Below are 19667 nucleotides of genomic sequence, written 5' to 3' on the forward strand. Positions count from 1 at the left end.
ATCCATCTGAATGCAGAGTTCCAAAGAATAGCAAGGAGAGATAAGAAAGCCTTCCTAAGTGATCAATGCAAAGAAATAGAGGAAAACAATCGAATGAGAAAGACTAGAGATCTCTTCAAGAAAATTAGAGATACCAAGGGAACATTTCATGCAAAGATGGGCACAATAAAGGACTGAAGCGGTGTGGACCTAACAAAAGCAGAAGGTATTAAGAAGAGTTAGCAAGAATACACAGAACTATACAAAAAAAATCTTATTGACTTGTATAACCACCATGGTGTGGCTACCCACCTAGAGTCAGACATCCTGGAGTGTGAAAACACATGGGCCTTAGGAAGCTTTACTACAAACAAAGCTAGTGGAGGTGATGAAATTCCAGCTGAGCTATTTCAAATTCTAAAAGATGATGCTGTTAAAGTGCTGCACTCGATATGCCAGCAAATTTGGAAAACTCAGCAGTGGCCATAGGCCTGGAAAAAGGTCAGTTTTCATTCCAGTCCCAAAGAAGGGCAATGCCAAAGAATGTTCAAACTACTGCACAATTGCACTCATCTCACATGCTACCAGAGTAATGCTCAAAATCCCCCAAACTTGGCTTCAACAGTACATGAACTGAGAACTTCCAGATGTACAAGCTGAATTTGGAAAAGACAGAGGAACCAGAAATCAAATTGCCAACATCCACTGGATCATAGAAAAAGCAAGAGAATTCCAGAAAAACATCTACTTCTGCTTTATTGACTACACTAAAGCCTTTGGCTGTGTGGATCACAACAAACTGTGGAAAATTCTGAAAGAGATGGGAATACCAGACCACCTTACCTGCCTCTTGAGAAACGTGTATGCAGGTCAAGAAGCAACAGTTAGAACCAAACATGGAACAATGGACTGGTTCCAAATTGGGAAAGGAGTATGTCAAGGCTGTATATTGTCACCCTGCTTATTTAACTTATATGCAGAGTACATAATACAAAATGCTGGGCTGGATGAAGCACAAACTGGAATCAAGATTGCTGGGAGAAATATCAGTAACTTCAGATAGGCAAATAACACCATCCTCATGGCAGAAGGCAAAGAGGAACTAAAGAACCTCTTGATAAAGGTGAAAGAGGAGAGTGAAAAAACTGGCTTAAAACTCAGCATTCAAAGAACTAAGGTCATGTCATCCAGTCCTGTCTCTGCCTGGCAAATAGTTGAGGAAACAATGGAAGCAGTGAGAGTCTTTATTTTTGGGGACTCCAAAATCACTGCAGATAATAAATGCAGCCATGAAATTAGAAGATGCTTGCTCCTTGGAAGAAAAGCAAAGACAAACCTAGACAATATATTAAAAAGCAGAGACATTACTTTGCCGAAAAAGGTCTGTATAGTCGAAGCTGTGGTTTTTCCAGTAGTCTTATATTAGTGTGAGAGTTGGACCATAAAGAAGGCTGATCACCGAAGAATTGTTGCTTTTGAGCTGTGGTGTTGGAGGAGACTCTTGAGAGTCCCTTGGTCTACAAGGAGATCAATCCGTAAGGAAATCAACCGTGAATATTCATTGGAAGGACTGATGCTGAAGCTCCAATACTTTGTCCACCTGATGCGAAGGACTGACTCATTGGAAAAGACCATGATGCTGGGAACGATTGACGGCAGGAGGAGAAGGGGACAATAGAGGACTAGATGGTCAGATGGTATCACTGACTCAATGGACATGAGTTTGAGCAAGCTCTGGGAGATGGTGAAGGACAGGGAAGTCTAGCATGCTGCATTCCGTGGGGTTGCAAAGAGTTGGACACAACTGAGTGACTGAACAACAGCTCTTTTTTTTTTTAATTTCTTAACAGACTTTAAAAGACAACTTAATTGAGATATGGGGCTTCCCAGGTGGTGCTAGTAATGCAGAGGACGTAAGAGATGGGTTTGACCCCTGGGTCAGGAAGATCCCCTAGAGGAGGGCATGGCAACTCCAGTATTTTTACCGGGAGAATCCCATGGACAGAGGAGCCTAACACGCTATGGTCCATGCAGTAACAACTGAAGCAACTTAGCACACATAGTGAGGTATGTTTTATGTAAAATAATGCACCCATTTTCGTTGTACAGTTTGAGTTTTGACAAGTGTTCACTTTTCTGTGGCTGTCATGACCACTTTGTGGAGCATTTCTGGTACCCCAGGCGATTCCCCGTGACCTGTTCCCAGGCAGCCCATCCTGTCCTGACTCCGGGGGAACCCCTGGTCTGCTCTCTGTTGCTGCCCATTAGACTCCTCTTTCCTAGTTTTGTATGAAGAAAATCATATCTTATGTCCTCTCTCATGTCTGATTTCTTTCGCTCAGCATCATGTATTTGAGATCCATCTAGATTGTTGAACAGATCAGAAATTCCCTCCTTTATCACAGAGCCATGTCCCGCGTTAAGGACGCTCTGTGGTTTGTGTGTCCATTTACCGTTGATGGATTTCAGGCTTTGGACTGTTTTCAGTGTTGAGCTGTTAGGAGTAAAGCTCTTTTAAACATTTGTGTACAAGTCTTCATATGTTTTTGTTTCTCTTGTGTAAATGTCTGAGAGTGGAATTACTAGGTCACAGGTTAAGTGTAAGTTTCACTTTATAAGAAATTGCCAAACTGTTTCAAAGTGGTTATACTGTTTTTCATTCCCATCTGCAGTGTACAAGAGCCTGTAGTTATTGCATATCCTCACTAACAGCTGATATTTTCCCTCTTTTTAATTTTAGCAACTCTCGTGTGTGTATAGTGGAAACCTATAGTGGTTTGAGTTTACACTTCTGTGAAGACGAACAGCGTTGAGCATCTTTTTATATGCTTGTCCATTTACATATCTTTTTTTGTCAAGTGACTGTTCCAATCTTTATCCATTTTAAATTATCTTATTATTGGGTTGGAAGAGTTCCTGTATATTCTGCATTCAAGTTCTTTGTCAGATATATGCATGGTTAGTATTTCCTCCCAGTCTGTGGCTAGCTTTTTCTTTTGCTTTTGCTTTACATTGCCTTTTGAAAAACAAGAAATGTAAAATGTGATGACATACATCTTTTTTCCCCCCAACAATTCATGGTTTTTGTGTCCTAGCTATGAAGCCTTTGCTTACCCCAAGGTTAGAAAGATTTTCTCCTGTGTATTCTTCTTGAAGTTTCATTGTTTTCGCTTTTCTGTTGAGATTGTGATTCACTCTCAGTTAATTTTTTTGTGTGTGTAATGTGAAGGTCAAGGTTCATGTTTTCCTGATGGTTATCCTGTTGTGTCACCACCAGAGGTTAAAAACATTGTCCTGTCCCTGTTGAGTTATGTGTCCCTTTATCAAAATGCAGTTGTTTATGTATTCATTGGTCCGTTTATAGCCTTACTTAAAATTTTCTAAGCTGTTGAGGTATATGTTAGATATTACTAAACTCCCATCTCAAGTGTCCAATTCAGTGATTTTTAGGAACTTTATGAAGCGATATATATCAGTTTCAGAGCACTTTCACCCCCCAGATAAGCTCCTTTGTGCCCGTTTACTGTTACTGTCACTTCAGCCCCAGGTGACCGCTCACCTGCTTTGCACCACCGTCAGTTTACCTTTGCTGAACATGCCAGGTAAACAGAGTCAAACAGAGCGTGATCCCTTGTATGTGCCTTCTTTCAGCTGGCGTGTTTTTGAGATTCTTCATGTGATAGTGTGTAGCACTGGTTCCATCCTTCCCATTTATAAACAGTATTCCATTGTACAGCTGGACCACATTTTGTCCATCAGCTCACCAGTTGGTGGGCCTTTAGGCTGTTTGCAGTTTCGGCTACAGGACTCATGATGCTGAGGATGTGTGTGGACGTCCATTCTCATTCCCCCTGGGTGACCATCTAGGAGTATGATTGCTTGGTCATACGGCAGTCTTATGTTTCTGGATTCTTAATTTTTTTTTCCAATCAGCTTCTTTGAAGTATAATTATACACAATATAATTAATCCGTTTCAAGTGTACAGTTTGATGAGTTGTACATACCGTAACTCAATTAACTCATGTAACTGACACTAAGTTTCATGCGAAACTATAACTAAACACTAAAATTTCATGTAAATGGGCTCGTACAGCACAGTCTTTTGTGTCGTAACATAACACTTTTGAGCTTGATCCAGGTAATGAATATTTTAGGCTTTGTGAGCTATACCTTTCTGTCACATATACCATTCCCCCCTCATCCTTTAAAAATATGAAAACTGTTCTGAACTCACAGCTGAACAAAAGCACGATGATGTGGGACTTGGCGAGCGTGCCAGGGTTTGCCGACTCCTGACTTCACTGTGTGGTTGTTTCACAACTTGTTTATCCATTGACTGTTGATGCCTGTTTGGATTGTTGCCTGTTTAGGGCTATATGAATAATGCGTCCATGACATTCACATGCAAGAAGTCTGTGTGTACACAGATATTTCCTTTCTTTTAAGTAAATACCTAGGGGTGGAATGCCTTAGTCACATGCTGGGTGTATGCTTAACTTTGTACGATATTGTTAAAACTATTTTCCAAAGTGTTTGTGCCATTCTCCATTCCCATCAGCAAGGTGTGAGAATTTCAGTAGTTCCACATCCTTGTCAACACTTGGTATTCTCAGTTTTTTAAGTTTAGCCATTCTAACATTTAGGTAATAGAATCTCATTATAATTTTGTGTTTCTGTAATGACTGATGATGTCAGGCATATTGTCATGTGCTTAATGGCCATTCATGTCTCTTTTGTGAAGTGTCTATTCCAATCTACTGCCCAGTCTTTTTTAAAAAAAAATCACCTTGTCTTTTTTATTATTGAGTTGTAAAAGCTCTTTGTATATTTTAGTTACAGGTCCTTGATCAGATATATGTTTTGCAGATGTTTTCTTCCAGACTACAGAGATATATTCTTGACAGGGCCTTTTGAAAAGCAAAAGTTAATTTTTCTTTTCCTTTCTTTTTTTTTTTTTTAATTTTTGGCCACACCTTGTGGCATATTGGATCTTAGTTCTCAGACCAGGGATCGAACCCCTGCCCCCTGCAGCAGAAATGCAGAGTATGAACCACTTGATGCCAAGGAAGTCCCCAAAAGTTTTTGGAATATCATTTTTATGATATCCATTTTATCTTTTTCTTTTTCTTTATGGTTCATGCTTTTTATATTTAAGATATGTTTGTCTACCCCAAGGTTGCGAAGATTTTCTTCTGTTTTTTTCTGTTTTCTTACTGAAGCACTATAGTTTTTGCTTTTGGGTTTAGGTACATGATCTGTTTTGAGTTAACTTTTATGTATGGTGTAAGGAAAGGGTCAATGTTCATTTTTACCCCTCCTATGGATATCCAGTTGTCCCAGCACAATTGTTGTGAAGATTATTCTTTTCCCATAGAACTACCTTGGCTTCTTTGTCAAAAATCAGTTTACCGTTCAAGTGTGGGTCTGTTTTTGGACTCTACTAAATTCTTACCATTTAATTAGAGCTCGTATTTTTAAATCTGTGGGTGAGGTCGCGGATGTGCCTCTCAGTGTCCTTCCTGCCTGAAGATAACACTGCTGATAGCATTGCAGCCCATGAGAAGTGGGAAAGATCGTCTTTCACAGGACATTCATGCGAAGACAGGCCTTGGATGTCCAGGTGTGACTGCTCTTGAGCTGCTGTAGTGCCCTCAGCCTTTCAGGCTATCCAGGTGCTTCTGTCGGAGCCGAGCTGCTCTGTTTCTAGTCGCTGTGCTCTGGGTCAGTTTGTCTTTCTGGCCACTGCCAGCCATCCTCAGCTCAGCCTGTGGTGCCGTTCAGCTGGTCATCAGTCTCCCTGTGCCTTTAGCCTGCCAGTCCTTTGCTGTAACAAGCACTGATTTGGCGGACTGGCTTTATTCCAGGACCTCGCTGTGGATGAGCCTGTCTCATCATTTAATTTTCAGGGTGCCTTGCGAGCAGAACTGATGGGATGATTTAAGAAGCTAGATCCACCACTGTGTAGTCCTGGCTCCAGCCTTGGTGAGCCACGGGTTGGGGGTGGGGACCTCAGCTAGACTTGCCCAGTGCCTGCCACTGCCCAGCCCTGTGCTCAGGCCACCAGTCTCCCCAGGGACTTGATAGATAGCATCTCTATGTTGTCAGCCAGCACAACCCTGGATACAGATCGTCTCAGCAAGATAGTTTCATGACAGTTTTCGGCTCTCTTTTGTTGATGCCTCTTTACTGGATCGTGGGATTTCTGTGGTGTCCGTGGGTCTCTGGCTCAGTGGTTTCAAGTTCAACATTGCTGTGTTGTGCGCGTGATTCCTGCCCTACACGTGTTCTTATTTGATGATGTCTGTTCTCGCCTGCAGGTGACAATCTCTTGGTAGATTGAGATACAGCCAAAGGAGCTGAGTAATGTTGGCTTAGGTGGTATTCAGTGAAGGGTTAGGGAGCCTTAGGGTGCAGCCCTCCTGCCCCTGACCCAGCTGCCATACGCTATGGATTCACCCACAACCCGAGCCTCTGGGCAGGTGGGCCCCAGGGACACTGTCTGAGTTCAGGCCAGTTGATGGAGTCCTCGAGAGATTCGGAAGGCATTGAGTTTCAAAGAGCTCAACCTCTGACCTTGTTGCAGCCTCAGACATGAAGGTGGTCCCGGAAATGCTCAGTTGTGCAGGATGAAAAATGCTGCCACCATCGACTGTCTTCATCCCTGGCAGAGGCCAGCCTGTGAGGTGCTGGTAAAGCCCTGGGCCTCCTGGGCAAGCTGGCAGGTCTCGCCTATTGGGCGAATGCTGGATACAGTTAGAATCTGAATGCTAGTAAAAATACCATTGTCCCTGGGTTCTTTAAATGCGGCAAAGCTCTCCACCTTCAGTCAGATGGCCGGCACTTGGAAAGAAGAGAAAGCTGTCCTTTGGGAGACCCATCTCGTGGATGGTGTGGAAGCTTCTTGCCTGCTTGGCCGGGGTCTGCCTTGTGTGTAGTTGGACATCGTGTCAGCCTGGAGGCACTAAAGCTGTTGGAAGAGCTCGTTCATTCCACTTCCCTTACTTCTGAGCTGGAGCAGACAAGCAACTGGCCCTATGTTCTGCCCTTGACTGTATTTTCTGGACATTTGGGAACATAGTGACAAGAAGCTGTATGTAGCTCCCAGGTGCGCTGGGCTCCCTCACTGGGGTTCACACTGGGCTTGGGAACGACTGGCCCCAGGGTAGGCAGCGCGAGGGCTGCCGGTGGTCGTGGCTTGGGGTGCGGGCCAGTGTGGCATCACGTTACGTGCCTTCTCCCTATCCTGGTCTGTACCCTTTGAAAGATGGGCAGCGGAAGAAGAGTTATCTCCTTCTTAGTTTTCCTCTTTTTTCATTTTGCCACAAGACAGGATTGTATCACACATCTCCAAAACGAGTAAAATGGCATTTCAGCTTCTTGTCTTTATAGACTCTCTGAACTTTAGGAAAGATCATTCTGGTCCCTTTTCATTAATAATGAAAACCAGGGGGCAATAAAATGTTCTTAACGCGAGCACGGCAGAAACAAGGAGCAGCGCGGGGGTGAAGGTGCGGCCGACAGGGAGCCACAGGTGTCTCCTGTGCTCCAGGAGGTCGCACTCTGCAGAATGGGGAGCAGCTGTCAGAGGGGTCCTCATTTCAGACCCCTGACCCGCCAGCGTCTGCTCAGCCTGGGCTCCAGTACCCAGAATGAGAGGCATGCCCTGAGTGTTTGCAGGAAAGAAGAAGGGTGCTGCAGACTTGGGGTTCTGGTCCAGTGCTCAGCCCAGTGCAGCTGTGTTCTTATAAGGTGTTAGTGGGCATTTGAGAAATCACTTGGGATAGAACGTTCTGGACATGTGCCCACTTGGAATACATTCTCTGGGGTTTGGGCAGCACTGATAGGTGTTCTGGGGGTGGATTGAAGCCCCATGGAACAGTGACTCTTTTGAAAAGTGGCGTAGTTACTTTATCTTCACTATTTCCTCCTAAAAACGAGCTTGCACTGGATTTTGGAACCAAGACACTCAGAACAGAGCAGGCTGGGAAGAGATAGGTGCCTGCATGGAACTCGGAGCTTCTCAAGGTCACGGTGAAAGGTCTGCCTCGATGATCTCAAGAGTTTTCCATTTCACGAGCAGTTGTGGCTTATCTGAGTCGCTCCACCTCAGAGGAGGATGTTCTGTGCTGGTCAGAGCAGGAGGGCGCCCTTCTGGAGACAGTGTGTAGACATGATCCTGAGTGTCACTACTCAACCCTGGAGGGGAGGGGGGAGTCCTGGCTCGCCGTGACCCAAACCCCTCAGTCCATAAAAGAGTAGATGGGTAGTGTATGTAAACAGGAAAACACTGCATGCCACAAAAGCAGACCAGAAGCAGAGTCAAAAGAAAAATATACTAGGAAAAATTTTGACAACTTCTGTCACAGACAAAGGGCTCATTTCCTTGTTGTATAAGAAGGTTCCATGAATTGATGAAGGAAATTAATAAAGAAATGGAGTAGAAAAGTAGGGAGCATACAGTTACCAAAATGGAGATGCAGATGAAAAGATGCTCACTCCTCACTTGTAATAAGATAAATGCAAATTAAAGCTAGAGTGAAGTAGTGTTTTTTTTTTTTGCTCTAGTATTAGCAGAAATCTATGTGTGTGATTAACCCATAACGTTGGGGTGGCTGTGAATGAACTGGTTCAAACCCCAGCGAGCACAGTTTGGCAGGCTGTCTCACAACTGCTGGTACATGTACCTCTGACCCAGCCTGCCAGGAGTTCACATTTACAGATGGCCTTTTACATGGATGTGAGAGGCTGTGTGTACACGCTTACTGATGGCAGCTTTGAGTGAAACAGTAAGAGACTAGAAATCATCTAAATGTCCATCTGTAGGGAGTTTGTTTAATGGAATATTATGCAGCTTTAGCCAAAAAGAAGAATGAGAGACGGGGAAAGGGGAAAGAAAATAATGCCTGTATGTGTTGCCTCATGTTTGTATAAGAATTCTTGGCTGGATAAAGATGACACTATGAGCACAGAGTTTTGTGGTGGTGGAGGAAGCCTGTTTGCAGTAGACTGACGTGTGCTGCATGATGTTAGACCACGTGCGTGTGTATGTGCGTGAGTGCTTAGTCATATCCGACTCTTTGCGACCCCATGGACTATAGTTCACCAAGCTTCTCTGTCCATGGAATTCTCCAGCAAGAATACTGGAATGGGTTGCCATTTCCTCCAAAAGGGGTTCTTCCTGAGCCAGGGATCGAACCTGAGTCTCTTGCTTCTCCGGCATTGGCAGGCGGATTGTTTACCACTGAGCCACCTGGGAAGCCCAGACCATGTGCGTGTGTTTCCTATTCAGAAACTGTAAACCAGAGAGGGGAGTTGATTACAGTCTGTGCAGGAGACTTTGGGGTTGGGCCACATTGATTCTACTCAAGTGGAATCCACAGGCGGGTGGGGGGTGGGGGTAGAGCAAGAAGAGCCTCTTCCAGCCTCCTCCATCACTGTTGTCTCTGTCTCCATCTCCTGGGAGCCCCTCTCAGCAGCTGAGGGAGCGGGGAGCTTCTCCCTCATCCCCATGGAGGTCTTTGCTTCTGGGTTCCCCAGTCAGACCGGGTGCCAGCAGCCCCTCCTCCCCACGTGTCCACATCCAGCAGGGCCTTTCAGAAGCACTGCCTCCTGCTCTCCTTCAGTTGTGAAGGGCCAGAACATGGCCAGTACCTGCAGGTCCAGGGAGGCAGGGGATGGCTGGAGCAGACAAAGCCTTCAGCTGGGCCTGGCCACACGTGGGTTCCCGGGAGTGCGGTGGCTCTTCCTCCCCTGTCTCCCCCAGGCTCCCCTCCCAGTCCCAGGTCCTTGTCATGCACATGTGCCTTGGGTGCATACCTTGAGTCACGTTCCCTGGTGCTGAGGTTGAGTCCACAGACTGGGGGTGTCCTGCACCACCAACGGTTCTGGAGACAGTGGCCCTTGGCCACCCCCCAACACCCCGTGACTGGTCCCTTGAGAGACGGCCGCTGGGCAGCCTGGACATGCCTGCTCCAATGGACACTCCAGATGGAGCTCATGCTTTCCTGTGCGCCTCCCAGTCCCCAGGTGTCAGATCAGATTATGGACCTGAAAGCACATCATGAGCAGTTCATGGGGAGGTTGTGGGGTAGAAAACTCCCCTCCCCACTTTGGAGCTAGGATATACTCAGGGGTGGAGGGGCTTTGTGCTGAAGGGACCACTCCTGTGTGTAGACCAGCTGCCCACGTCCGGATCCCCAAGACCTTCCATCTTGGGCCTGTCCCGCTTGCCTTTGGTGGCCCTGGTGGTGGTCTCTTCCTGCTTTCTCACCTCCACAGCCCCCACCCCCCATAGCTGTCCATGGTGCTCCCCATGTCTTTCTCCCAAAGCACGGAGCCAACCACGTTACTCCCTGATTCAGAGCCATCAGCGACCCCGCTGCTTATGAAGCGATGGCCGGGTTCCTTGGATGCGTTCTCTGCTGGGCCCGGCCTTTCCCACCTTTCCCCTCACTACTCCTCCCATCTCCTCTCTGGTCTCTCTTGGCCAGCAGTGCCCCCTCCTTGGGAAGGCCCAGGGGCTCCCCCATCTGGTTGAGCACAGGTCAACCCCAGCCTTTGCACTTCCTTGTCCCCCGCCTGGAGCACTGTGCCCCAAGACCCCACAGGTCTCAGCATTGTCCTCCACCGAGGCCCCGCCACCCCCCTCACCTTGTCCTGTCTGTGTTCTCGATCCCTCTCTGGCATCAGCTCATTCAGCCATGTGTGGGCTGCTCCTCTCCCCAGCCTCACTTGAGTGAGACCAGAACAGAACAGGACAGCGGTCTTGCCACCACTGCCCACCGTGCCCTCAGCACACGTCGTGTGCACTGTCGGAACTTCATAAAGCTGAACAGGCAGGGACACAGCCTCTGGCCCCGACTCTCAGGTGGCTCCCAGCTCATGTAGGAGGCGTGTGCGTGCGAACAACCCGGGTGCTACAGCACCCTCACTGGATCCTTTATTCCTCGAGCGTGGAGCCTGTGCCCAGGTCTTTAGATTGCCTCTGCTGTTCTCCCCCTACCCCCACCTCAGTCCCTTGAGACAGCACCCCACAGCAGGCACAGTACAGTCTAGAGGCCCAGGAGGAGGAGGGAGACAGCCGAGCCCCGTTCTGATGCTCACCCCCCATGTGAGCACAAGACACACCCTGACTGAGACAAGGAGGCTGAGTCCACGTGCTCTCTGCCCCTAGGGGACGCCAGGGCCTTTCCTCCTGACCTCAGCTTTTCTCCTGACCCCAGGCCCTGCGGGCTCCCGGTGGAGAGACTACAGCGCCTTGGCCATCATCATGGCAGGGATCACGTTCGGCTTTCACCAGCTCTACAAGGTAAGCCGCCCTCCCCGCACCCCTTTGGTGCTGCCCTGAGCATGGGGACAGCAGTGGGCCTGCACATGGAGGCTGAGTGCCCAGATGAACGTGCTTTCTGGAGGGGCGTCCGAGTCAAGTCCTGGTCCTGCCCCCACCCAGGTGGGTGCGCTCAGGGCCTTCAGACCAGCCTCACCTACAGAATCTCTCCTCCAAACCCTGCCTGCTGCACAGGGTGACGGGGCCCATGATGCGGAGCCGTGTCAAGTACTGAGGACGTTTCCCAGCATGCTCTGAGCAGGCTGGACCCTCGCAAGAAACAGAACAATGTGCAGTTAAGACCACGGAGGCTGGAGCCTGGCTGCCAGTGTCACATCTGGGCCCTGCCACTCAGCAGCTGTGTGACCGCAGGCTCGGCGGGCTCACCTGTAAAACGGGACAGTAGGATCTGCCTCAAGAGGGTGTGGTGATGCTCACAGCAGCTGGGCTCCTCTGGAAAGGACTGTGTTCCCAGCACATCACAGGTGCTCTGTACCCTCTCATTTCACCTGAGTATTTAACACCAGCTTTGAGACTCAGTGTGATCATATTTACTACTTTTTCCTCCTGTATATTTTGTTGGCTTCCATGTAAATCTAGGGTTTTTCACGGTCTTCATAGTCAGCCCCCAGGACTCCAGAGTTCACTGCTTCCAGCAGAGCTGCAGGCGTGAAGTAACATTTACTTCTTTGACACCAGATCCTGATCAGACACTAGTGACCACGTACTGACTTTGATTTGAAGCAAGCGAGTGTTTTTTAGAAGATGCAGAGCCGGGGTAGGTAAAATAGAGACAGAAGGTAAACTGGTGGCTGGAGGACTTAACCTCTGCCGGTCCTGCAGAGAGAGATTTCTTTCTTTCTGAGGCCACCTGCAACTCCATCCCTCGTTTGGAGATTTAAAAAGAAAAGAATCTGAACTATTGGCTATACTCCCAATATAAAATAAAAAGTCTGAAAAAAAAAAAGAAAAAGACTCTGAATGAATATCCAGACTCATGCCATACCTTTGTTTGTTTCGCTGTTCCACGCATCTTGTGAGGTCTTAGTATCCCAGGGATCAAACCTGTGCCCCCTCTATGGAAGCTTAAAGTCCTAATCAGTGGACCCCCAGGGGATTCCCTCAGGTTGTAACTTTTAGCACATGGAATATGTTTTCGCATTGCTTCCTGGGACTCTTAATTTTTGACTGAAGTGAAGTTGATCTTTTCAGTGTAACAGTTATTCTTGAAGTTGGAAGTTTCCACCTTAGAAATCGGGAAGCAGGATGTGGTGGGTCCCAGGACTGCTTGCTCTGACATGGTGCATCTACTCTCCCTGTGTGCTCAAAGCCTGTCAACTCAGTCCCTAAGTGCGTACAGTCACTAGGAAGGAGAAACAGCTGAGACAGAACTCTCCATTCCTGTCCTGGCTCTGCTGAGCAGGACCCGCTTAGTCACGTGGCTGCCCTCGGGCAGCCTGTGATCTGGTGGAAAGAGAAGGCGTAGCTCCCCTTGGAGCTGAGCAGAGATAGCATCAGTTGTTTCCACCAAGCTCTGATCTTTAGTCTCTGCTCTAAGAAAGAAGAGACAGAAAAGATCAGTCACGATCATGACAAGAGAATTTTAAAAATACCTGCAAAATTAAAAAGCAAAAAAGAAACGTAAGCTCTCATTTTATAAATACCTGAAGATTCAGGCTGGGAATGTGTTCCTTTCCTTGGAATTTTTGATCTTCGAAATGGAGTTTTAGTCCGTTACATGTATAGAATTTCTTGACGTTATACTTAGGAAATTTCCAACCTGGAACATAAGGCTACATTTGATGAGTTTCAGCTAAGTTGTGGGTAATAAACTAACACAGTGGTCGGAAAACACTTTGCAAAATAGGAAGTGCTTCCCTACGTGTCCTAAATGGTGGTCTTCACTCAGGAGTTGCTCTTGAAATGAGCTCTCCCACAAACCCCTGTGAGAGAACCCCTATCCCTCCCCCATACAGAAGCCTTAATGGAGCAGTTGCTGTCTTTTCCTGTCTGCGCCTCAAATGGAATGAGAACCAGTCTCCTTTGGTCATACTTGCCAGTTACCACCTCTGCCAGACCCACACCGGGCACCCCTGGTACCACCCAGTAAGCCTGGCGACTGGTCTCAGGCCTCTGAGATGGGCAGGCACTGAGTCCTGAGATTGCGGAGTTTGGAGCCTGGATTCTTTCATCCAGCAATCCCAGTGGGCAGCTTGCCGTCCACCTCCACCCTGCACACCTCCGAACTGGCCACCGGTCAGCGGCTGCACCCCACCTGCCTTCTTCCTGAATGTTCCAGGACTCTCATCCTCACCTCGTCTGGGCCCCCTGCGTCCTGGGCCCCTTGTTTGGTTTGCTCCGCAGCACCCCCTTCCTTTTCCCCTCGTGGTCAGTTTCTCCCACTTCTGCCCCTTCCTCCCCCTCTGCCCAGGGTCTCCATTTTGGGAGAATCCAGCTCCATTTAACTCTTACCTGAAGGAAACCTGTTCACAGGATACAAGACTTTTAGAAAAGACTGGATGTGACCACCCTGCAGATCTACTGTGGGTTTTGATCTTGTTTCTTCAATAATTTCTAAGTTTTACTCCCTTCTTTCTGAATGGATAATTTGTTCCCTTGGTGCAGGATGTGAAAGGTTCAGAAAAATGTACCGCAAACTTCCCTCCTGCTCCTCCCTGGAAGCCACCAGTGGTACCACTTTCCTGTATAACCTTCTACAGTTTTATCATACAACTTCTAAAGTAGAATTCTGAGTATTCTTGGCCACAGAAACTCTATATATAGCACCATTTAAAAAACTGAAAGAACGCAAAAGTGCCCCATCGCAGTCGGTCAGATTGATTTTTTTGTGTCCCCATTCCCTCCTTTTGGTCCTGGCTCAGGAGTTTTCACTTGGTTCTACTCGCAGCCTTTCTAACTTTCGGATGTCTTGTTCACTTATGGCGTCGGCCTAGGGTTTCCAAGGCCCAGGGGTGAGGGAGAGGAAGTTGGCGGGTAGAATTGGAGAGCTGGTTGGGGAGTCACCCCAGGTATGTACCCATCCCTCACGCACCCCCACTCCCTGCAGAAGTACCTGCTCCCCCTCATCATGGGCGGCCGGGAGGACCGGAAGCAGCTGGAGCGGATGGAGGCAAGTCTGTCGGAGCTGAGTGGCAGCGTGGCCCAGACAGGTAAAGATTAATGACTCCATCAAGTCACCCCTCAAAGCCTTCTCCGAGCAGCCCCTTCTCTGCCCCCTCCCCTCTCCCCTCCGTCTCCACTTTATGTGGTGACTTCATTTATCTGCTCTGAGAATCTGTTCACATTTGCAAATGAAGCCGCCGTCATTTCGGTTTAATTTGAAATTGCTTGTTTACTGTCGGCGCGGCCTCAATTAATTATGTTTTTACGGAAAGGCTCCCAACCTCAGAATATTAATAAGGGGAATAAAATGACAGCCTTTCTAAGGGCTGTAAAGTTCATTTTTAATTTCTGCTTCCATGAGGTTTTCAGGGGGGTTTTCAGCAATTTTCCCCCTTCTCTCTAAGAATCCCACACAGGGTCAAGAGAGGCTGTAATTACTGTGGCTCCGGGGACCCCGGCCACCTCCTCTGTCATCGACTCCACGGGGCCCACGTTCATTACCCAGTGCCCCACTGGTGGCCCAGATTAGCTGGGACCTGTCGCTCCAGGAGTGGTTTTTCCTCCCATATAAGCTTGTTTACTAGATGGAGGCTCAGAATCTAAAAACTTGGGCACAGAGAGAGCTGCCTGTCCCAGACCAGAGTCTGCCCCTAAGGGGTGTGTCTGTGTAGCCCCCGGAAACCTTCCTGGGCCTAGACCCTGCTGGCAAGTCTCCCCGAGGCTGACAGTGGACAGGGAGCTCCAGCAGCCTTGAGGTTGGGTGGGGAGGGCAGGAAGGAGCCATATGGAAACGAGATTGGCAGTTTTTCACCACTTCTGGATGCTGTGGACCTGAGCTGTGTGCCTCCCAGGATTGGAGACTCTGCTTTGAGTTTTACAAGGACACAGTGAGGCCCAGGAGATGAGGCAGGCAGGCAGTCCTGAGGTTGGAAGAGCCAAGCAAATCATAAGCAGATATAATTAGAGGGGAGAGGTTTTGGACGGATATACTGTTGACCATGGACAACTGCACAATAGAAAGATAAAGTAGAAATACTAGAGGTTAGATACAGTGCAGGTAGATTACCCAGAGTGCAGATGAATTATATGGATTGCTGGAGGGCGGGGGGATGTCTGCAGATAAATTAGAGGCAGCGGCTCATAGGTGTGTGGACAGAAGGGGGAATCTTCATGTATCATTAACAGAGATGCGCCTGCTCTCTCCTCCCAGTGACTCAGTTACAGATGACCCTCGCCTCAGTCCAGGAGCTGCTGATTCAGCAGCAGCAGAAAGTCCAGGAGCTGGCCCATGAGCTGGCTACAGCCAAGGTACTTGTCCCTGACCCTCCGGCCCCTCCAGGCTCTTCTTGCTCATCCTTGTGCCAGTTCATTGCGCATCTGATGCTCTTTTCTGATTCTGGTTACACTGCTCTTGTGGAGAAAGGAGGCGGTCACCAGGCAGGCGATGCAGCATTCAGTGACGAGGGCTGTCCTTTCTGTCTCTGAGGCCCACCCCCCTGACCGTGGCAGCACACACTACAGTTCTGGTGGTAGCTGGTGTAGACACAGGATGGTCTCCACCTACAAGTTAGGTCACAGGCCCCAGCGTTGCCAAGAACAGTTCAGGGAACAGGGTGGGAGAGGGTGCCCAGGCCCTGGGCTAAAATGTGGCTGTTGCCAAGTTCTCTAAACCCTGGTCTTGGGGTCCAGTAACTCCTGAAAGATGCAGACCCACCTAGGATGACCGAGGCGGGTTCATTGCCTCAACTTCCCATATCTGGAACCCCCATGGCAATATCAGATCCTGGGATCACACTGCCCAGGTTAAAGCTCTGTGCCACGTGCTGGCTGTGTGACCACAGACAAGTCACTTGCCATCTCTGATTCTCAGTTCCCTTGTCTGTAGAATGGATCTGTAACCCTACCTCCCTCATCGTGTACACCTGCTGGGAACAGTGCCTGGCTCCTGTCAGCTCCCAGGATCGCAGCTTTTGGTCTGGGCTCTGTGTGTGTGTGTCACGGTCTTCCTGACTCAGCCTGGTCCAGGAGACAGTGGTCCATGGCGTCAGCTGCCCTCCCTTCCTCCATCCCCACCTCCCATGTAGCTTTCTGGCTGCTTCCATGCAATTCTCACCCCAAGGAGAGAGAAGTGGCTTCCTCCAGGAGAGCCCCACCTGAGCACACCGCTCGAGGTCCCTGTGCTCTTGCGAAGAGGGTGCCTGGGAATCCCCTCGTGGGGTGCCTCACCCACGGAGGTGCTGCCTCTGCACATGGGCATGGTTACCAGTGGCCACTGCCAGCCACCACGCACCCTCCCCATGGGCAGCAGTCCATAAAGCAGCCCGGGAGGGGCTGCCAGCCCGTGCCCTGCTCCCCTCCATTATCTTTGGGAGCGGCGGCCTGCCAGTGGCCAGAAGCCATTCGGAAATTGGAAAACTGTTTTCAGATGCTAAGCATTAAGATTAAGACCACATGTTGCTTTTTAGAGGGGAGGGGGCCCCAGGATGGCGTTGGTGGTTGAGAGCTGCCCCTGGGAGTTTCTTGGGCTTGTTTCCTTGATGTCCCCCCCACCCCAGCCCCTCTCATTCTCTCCACTGAAGCCAGGCTCACTGGTCTAAACCCATATGTGTGTGACTTCGGTTACCCCATAAACCAGAGACTCAGACCTGTGTTTTCTCAGCTGTAATGTAAGTTTTTATATCTGGCTTCCAAACTCCTACTGCAGCACTGTAAAAAATTAAAAAGAAGAGCGTTAAGTAATTAAAAAACCTATATAAAACTGAAGGCTGGGAGTTTTCTACAACTGTTTTTTTTTTAAAGAGACTGGCTAAAAAGCCCCAGATGTCAGATTTTATTTCTAAATCCTGGCATCTGGCACCAGATGCGTTTGGAAATTTGAGTTCTTTGTCGGCCGGTGAGTGGAAATTGCTCCCTTGTTAATGGGCTGTGATAGCTTTCAGGGCCTCTGAGAAGCCAGCACAGTGGCTTCTGGATCTGTGCTGTCTGGTGGTCTGGAGCACGGCCCCAAGGGGATGTGTGTGAGGGCGGCAGGCGTCTGTGTGTGCTCGCTCCAGGCTGCCCCCTTGCAGGGGCTTCTTCCTGCCAGTGTGCCCAGCCAGACAGCTTGCTGGGGCTTCCCTGTTGGCTCAGCTGGTAAAGAATCCACCTGCAATGCAGGAGCCCCGGGTTCGATCCCTGGATTGGGAAGATTCCCTGGAAAAGGAAATGGCAACCCACTCCAGTATTCTTGCCTGGAGAATCCCATGGACAGAGGAGCCTGGCAGGCTATAGTCCGTGGGGTCTCAAGAGTTGAACATGACTTGGCAACTAAACCACCATTAGGCTGCTTGCCTGGGTGGTGCCCACAGCAGCCCCCACTCTACCTCAGAGCCCCCGCAGGCTGACAGGAATGTGTGGAACCCCTCTGTTCTGCCAGCCTGGGGTTCCCTACTTTCTCCTGAACTTATGGCCCGGGGGTTTTGTGTCAGGTGGGAACAGTGGTGTCAAGGGGCAGGAGTCTTGCACCTGGAAGTGGCCTCTGACCTGGAGGCCCGAGTCCCACATACCTGGAATTGGCCTGTAAGTACCTCACAGGCAGCTGGCCACAGGCAGCTCCCATTTGGGGGATCACTGTTTTGGCTTCCCTCTCCTCCATTTATCCCAACAAAATTTGCTGAAGAAAGGTGTGGTGGTTCTCTGAAGTTTACATGGAAAGTGGTGTCAGAATTCAAAGGAGAAGTTGTGCAGAGGAGGCTGGCATCTGTCCAGGGTCATTGTGGCTATTTCCCCTGTGGGCCCTCCTCCAGATCACTGTCTTTCTCTCTGCAGAGTCTCGGGGTCATCCCAAAGAACGCATGTCAGTGAGCCGCCTGACTCGGGGTTCCTGGCTTTGCAGGCAGTGGGGCCTGATGTCACAGCGCGTGGGGCGGGGCAGGCAGGTGAAGCCTGCCTTCAGGGTTGATTAAGAGTGGGGGGCCGGGGGATGGGCCAGGCAGGTGCTCAGGTGTCCCCTTGACGCTCCACAGCAGCTCCAGGTTCCAGGCCTGTGGTTGGAAGTGGCTGCCTGTCTCAACCCCACGGCTCCCGTGGGTGTGGAGGGCGTGGGCGGGGTGGGAGGTGTGATCTCTGTAGGGAGGACTTAGGTGGAAGGAGTAGTTGGTGTAGAGATGGAATTTATCTTCTTAGTTTGGTTTTAATGGAACGTTTTAGACACTCATGGAGTAGCGGGCCACTCAGTGAACCCACATGCTCTGGCCACACGGTGCAGCCGCTGCCTCGGGCCTGTCCTGCCCGAGGTTATTCTGAAGCACATTCCAGACAGCATATCATTTCACACTGCAGACACTTCAGTTTGTATCTGTAAAAGATGAGGGCTCTCTTGTTGTTTTATTTTTTCATAACCAGGATACCAGTTACACCTGAATACATGTCATGTTTCCCTAAGATCGTCAGCTATCCAAATAGAGTTGCAAGGATGTTTGTTTTAAGGGAGTTGTCATTTCAGCAGAGATCCAGGCAAGCAGACCCCAGAATGGGACGCAGCAAACCTTCCCGAGGGGGTTGGGTCCTCCTGCCATCTCAGCGTCTGAGTTTGGAGGGGTGGGAGGGAGGTGCCACACTGATCCTCAATCCCCTTTGCTGTGACTTTCAGGCCACCACGTCCACCAACTGGATCCTGGAGTCCCAGAACATCAATGAACTCAAGTCGGAAATTAACTCCTTGAAGGGGCTTCTTTTGAATCGGTAGGAGCTGCAAAGGCGTGGGCTTCTGTTCTGCTCTCCACCTGGGACTGGGGGAGGGAGCTCTTGGGGCCCATCCAGCTATTGCTGTCGTGGGTGGTAGTGGGGCATCTCCTGGGGCAGGGGTGCCCCGTGTTTCCCACCCTGGATTGAACTGCATCATGGAGTTTGGGAATCTCTGGCGATTCTACCTACCCTCCCTGGCAAGTCCCTCCCTCCCCACTTTAGGAGTGACCGCCTGAAAGGCCCACAAGAGTTTTGAGATACAAACAGTTCTCAGCCCTGTCCATACCTGGTTAGGGACAGCTGGAGCCAGAGCAGGACCTTGAGCAAAGGAGAGAATGCCCACCTTCCGAGCAGGGCCACTCTCTCTGTCCTGAGGCCTGGCTGGAGCTCTCAGTGACAGCTGGGTCCCAGAGAAGGATCCCCCGAGGGCCAGGCCAGGGTTCTCTGTTCCCGCTCAGTTTGAAGGGCAGAAGTGATTGATTTCAAGGCAGAGGGCTGCGCAGTGCCCATCCC

The 19667-nt window shown here is 49.4% G+C and overlaps 1 protein-coding gene across 4 annotated transcripts in view; it reads left to right on the forward strand.

The window, feature by feature from the left end:
- The window catches only part of PEX14 (peroxisomal biogenesis factor 14), a 144730-nt gene that overhangs the window by 120590 nt on the left and 4473 nt on the right, over positions 1–19667 (forward strand). For all 4 annotated transcript variants that reach the window (XM_005892721.3, XM_070385228.1, XM_070385229.1 and 1 more), the window contains 4 exons: positions 11203–11288; positions 14374–14476; positions 15640–15737; positions 19060–19151. In XM_005892721.3, coding sequence (XP_005892783.1) covers positions 11203–11288; positions 14374–14476; positions 15640–15737; positions 19060–19151 — 379 coding nt within the window. The remainder of the gene's footprint in view (positions 1–11202; positions 11289–14373; positions 14477–15639; positions 15738–19059; positions 19152–19667) is intronic.

The sequence above is a fragment of the Bos mutus genome, chromosome 16 (genome assembly GCF_027580195.1).
Source record: "Bos mutus isolate GX-2022 chromosome 16, NWIPB_WYAK_1.1, whole genome shotgun sequence".
Classification (NCBI taxonomy): domain Eukaryota; kingdom Metazoa; phylum Chordata; class Mammalia; order Artiodactyla; family Bovidae; genus Bos; species Bos mutus.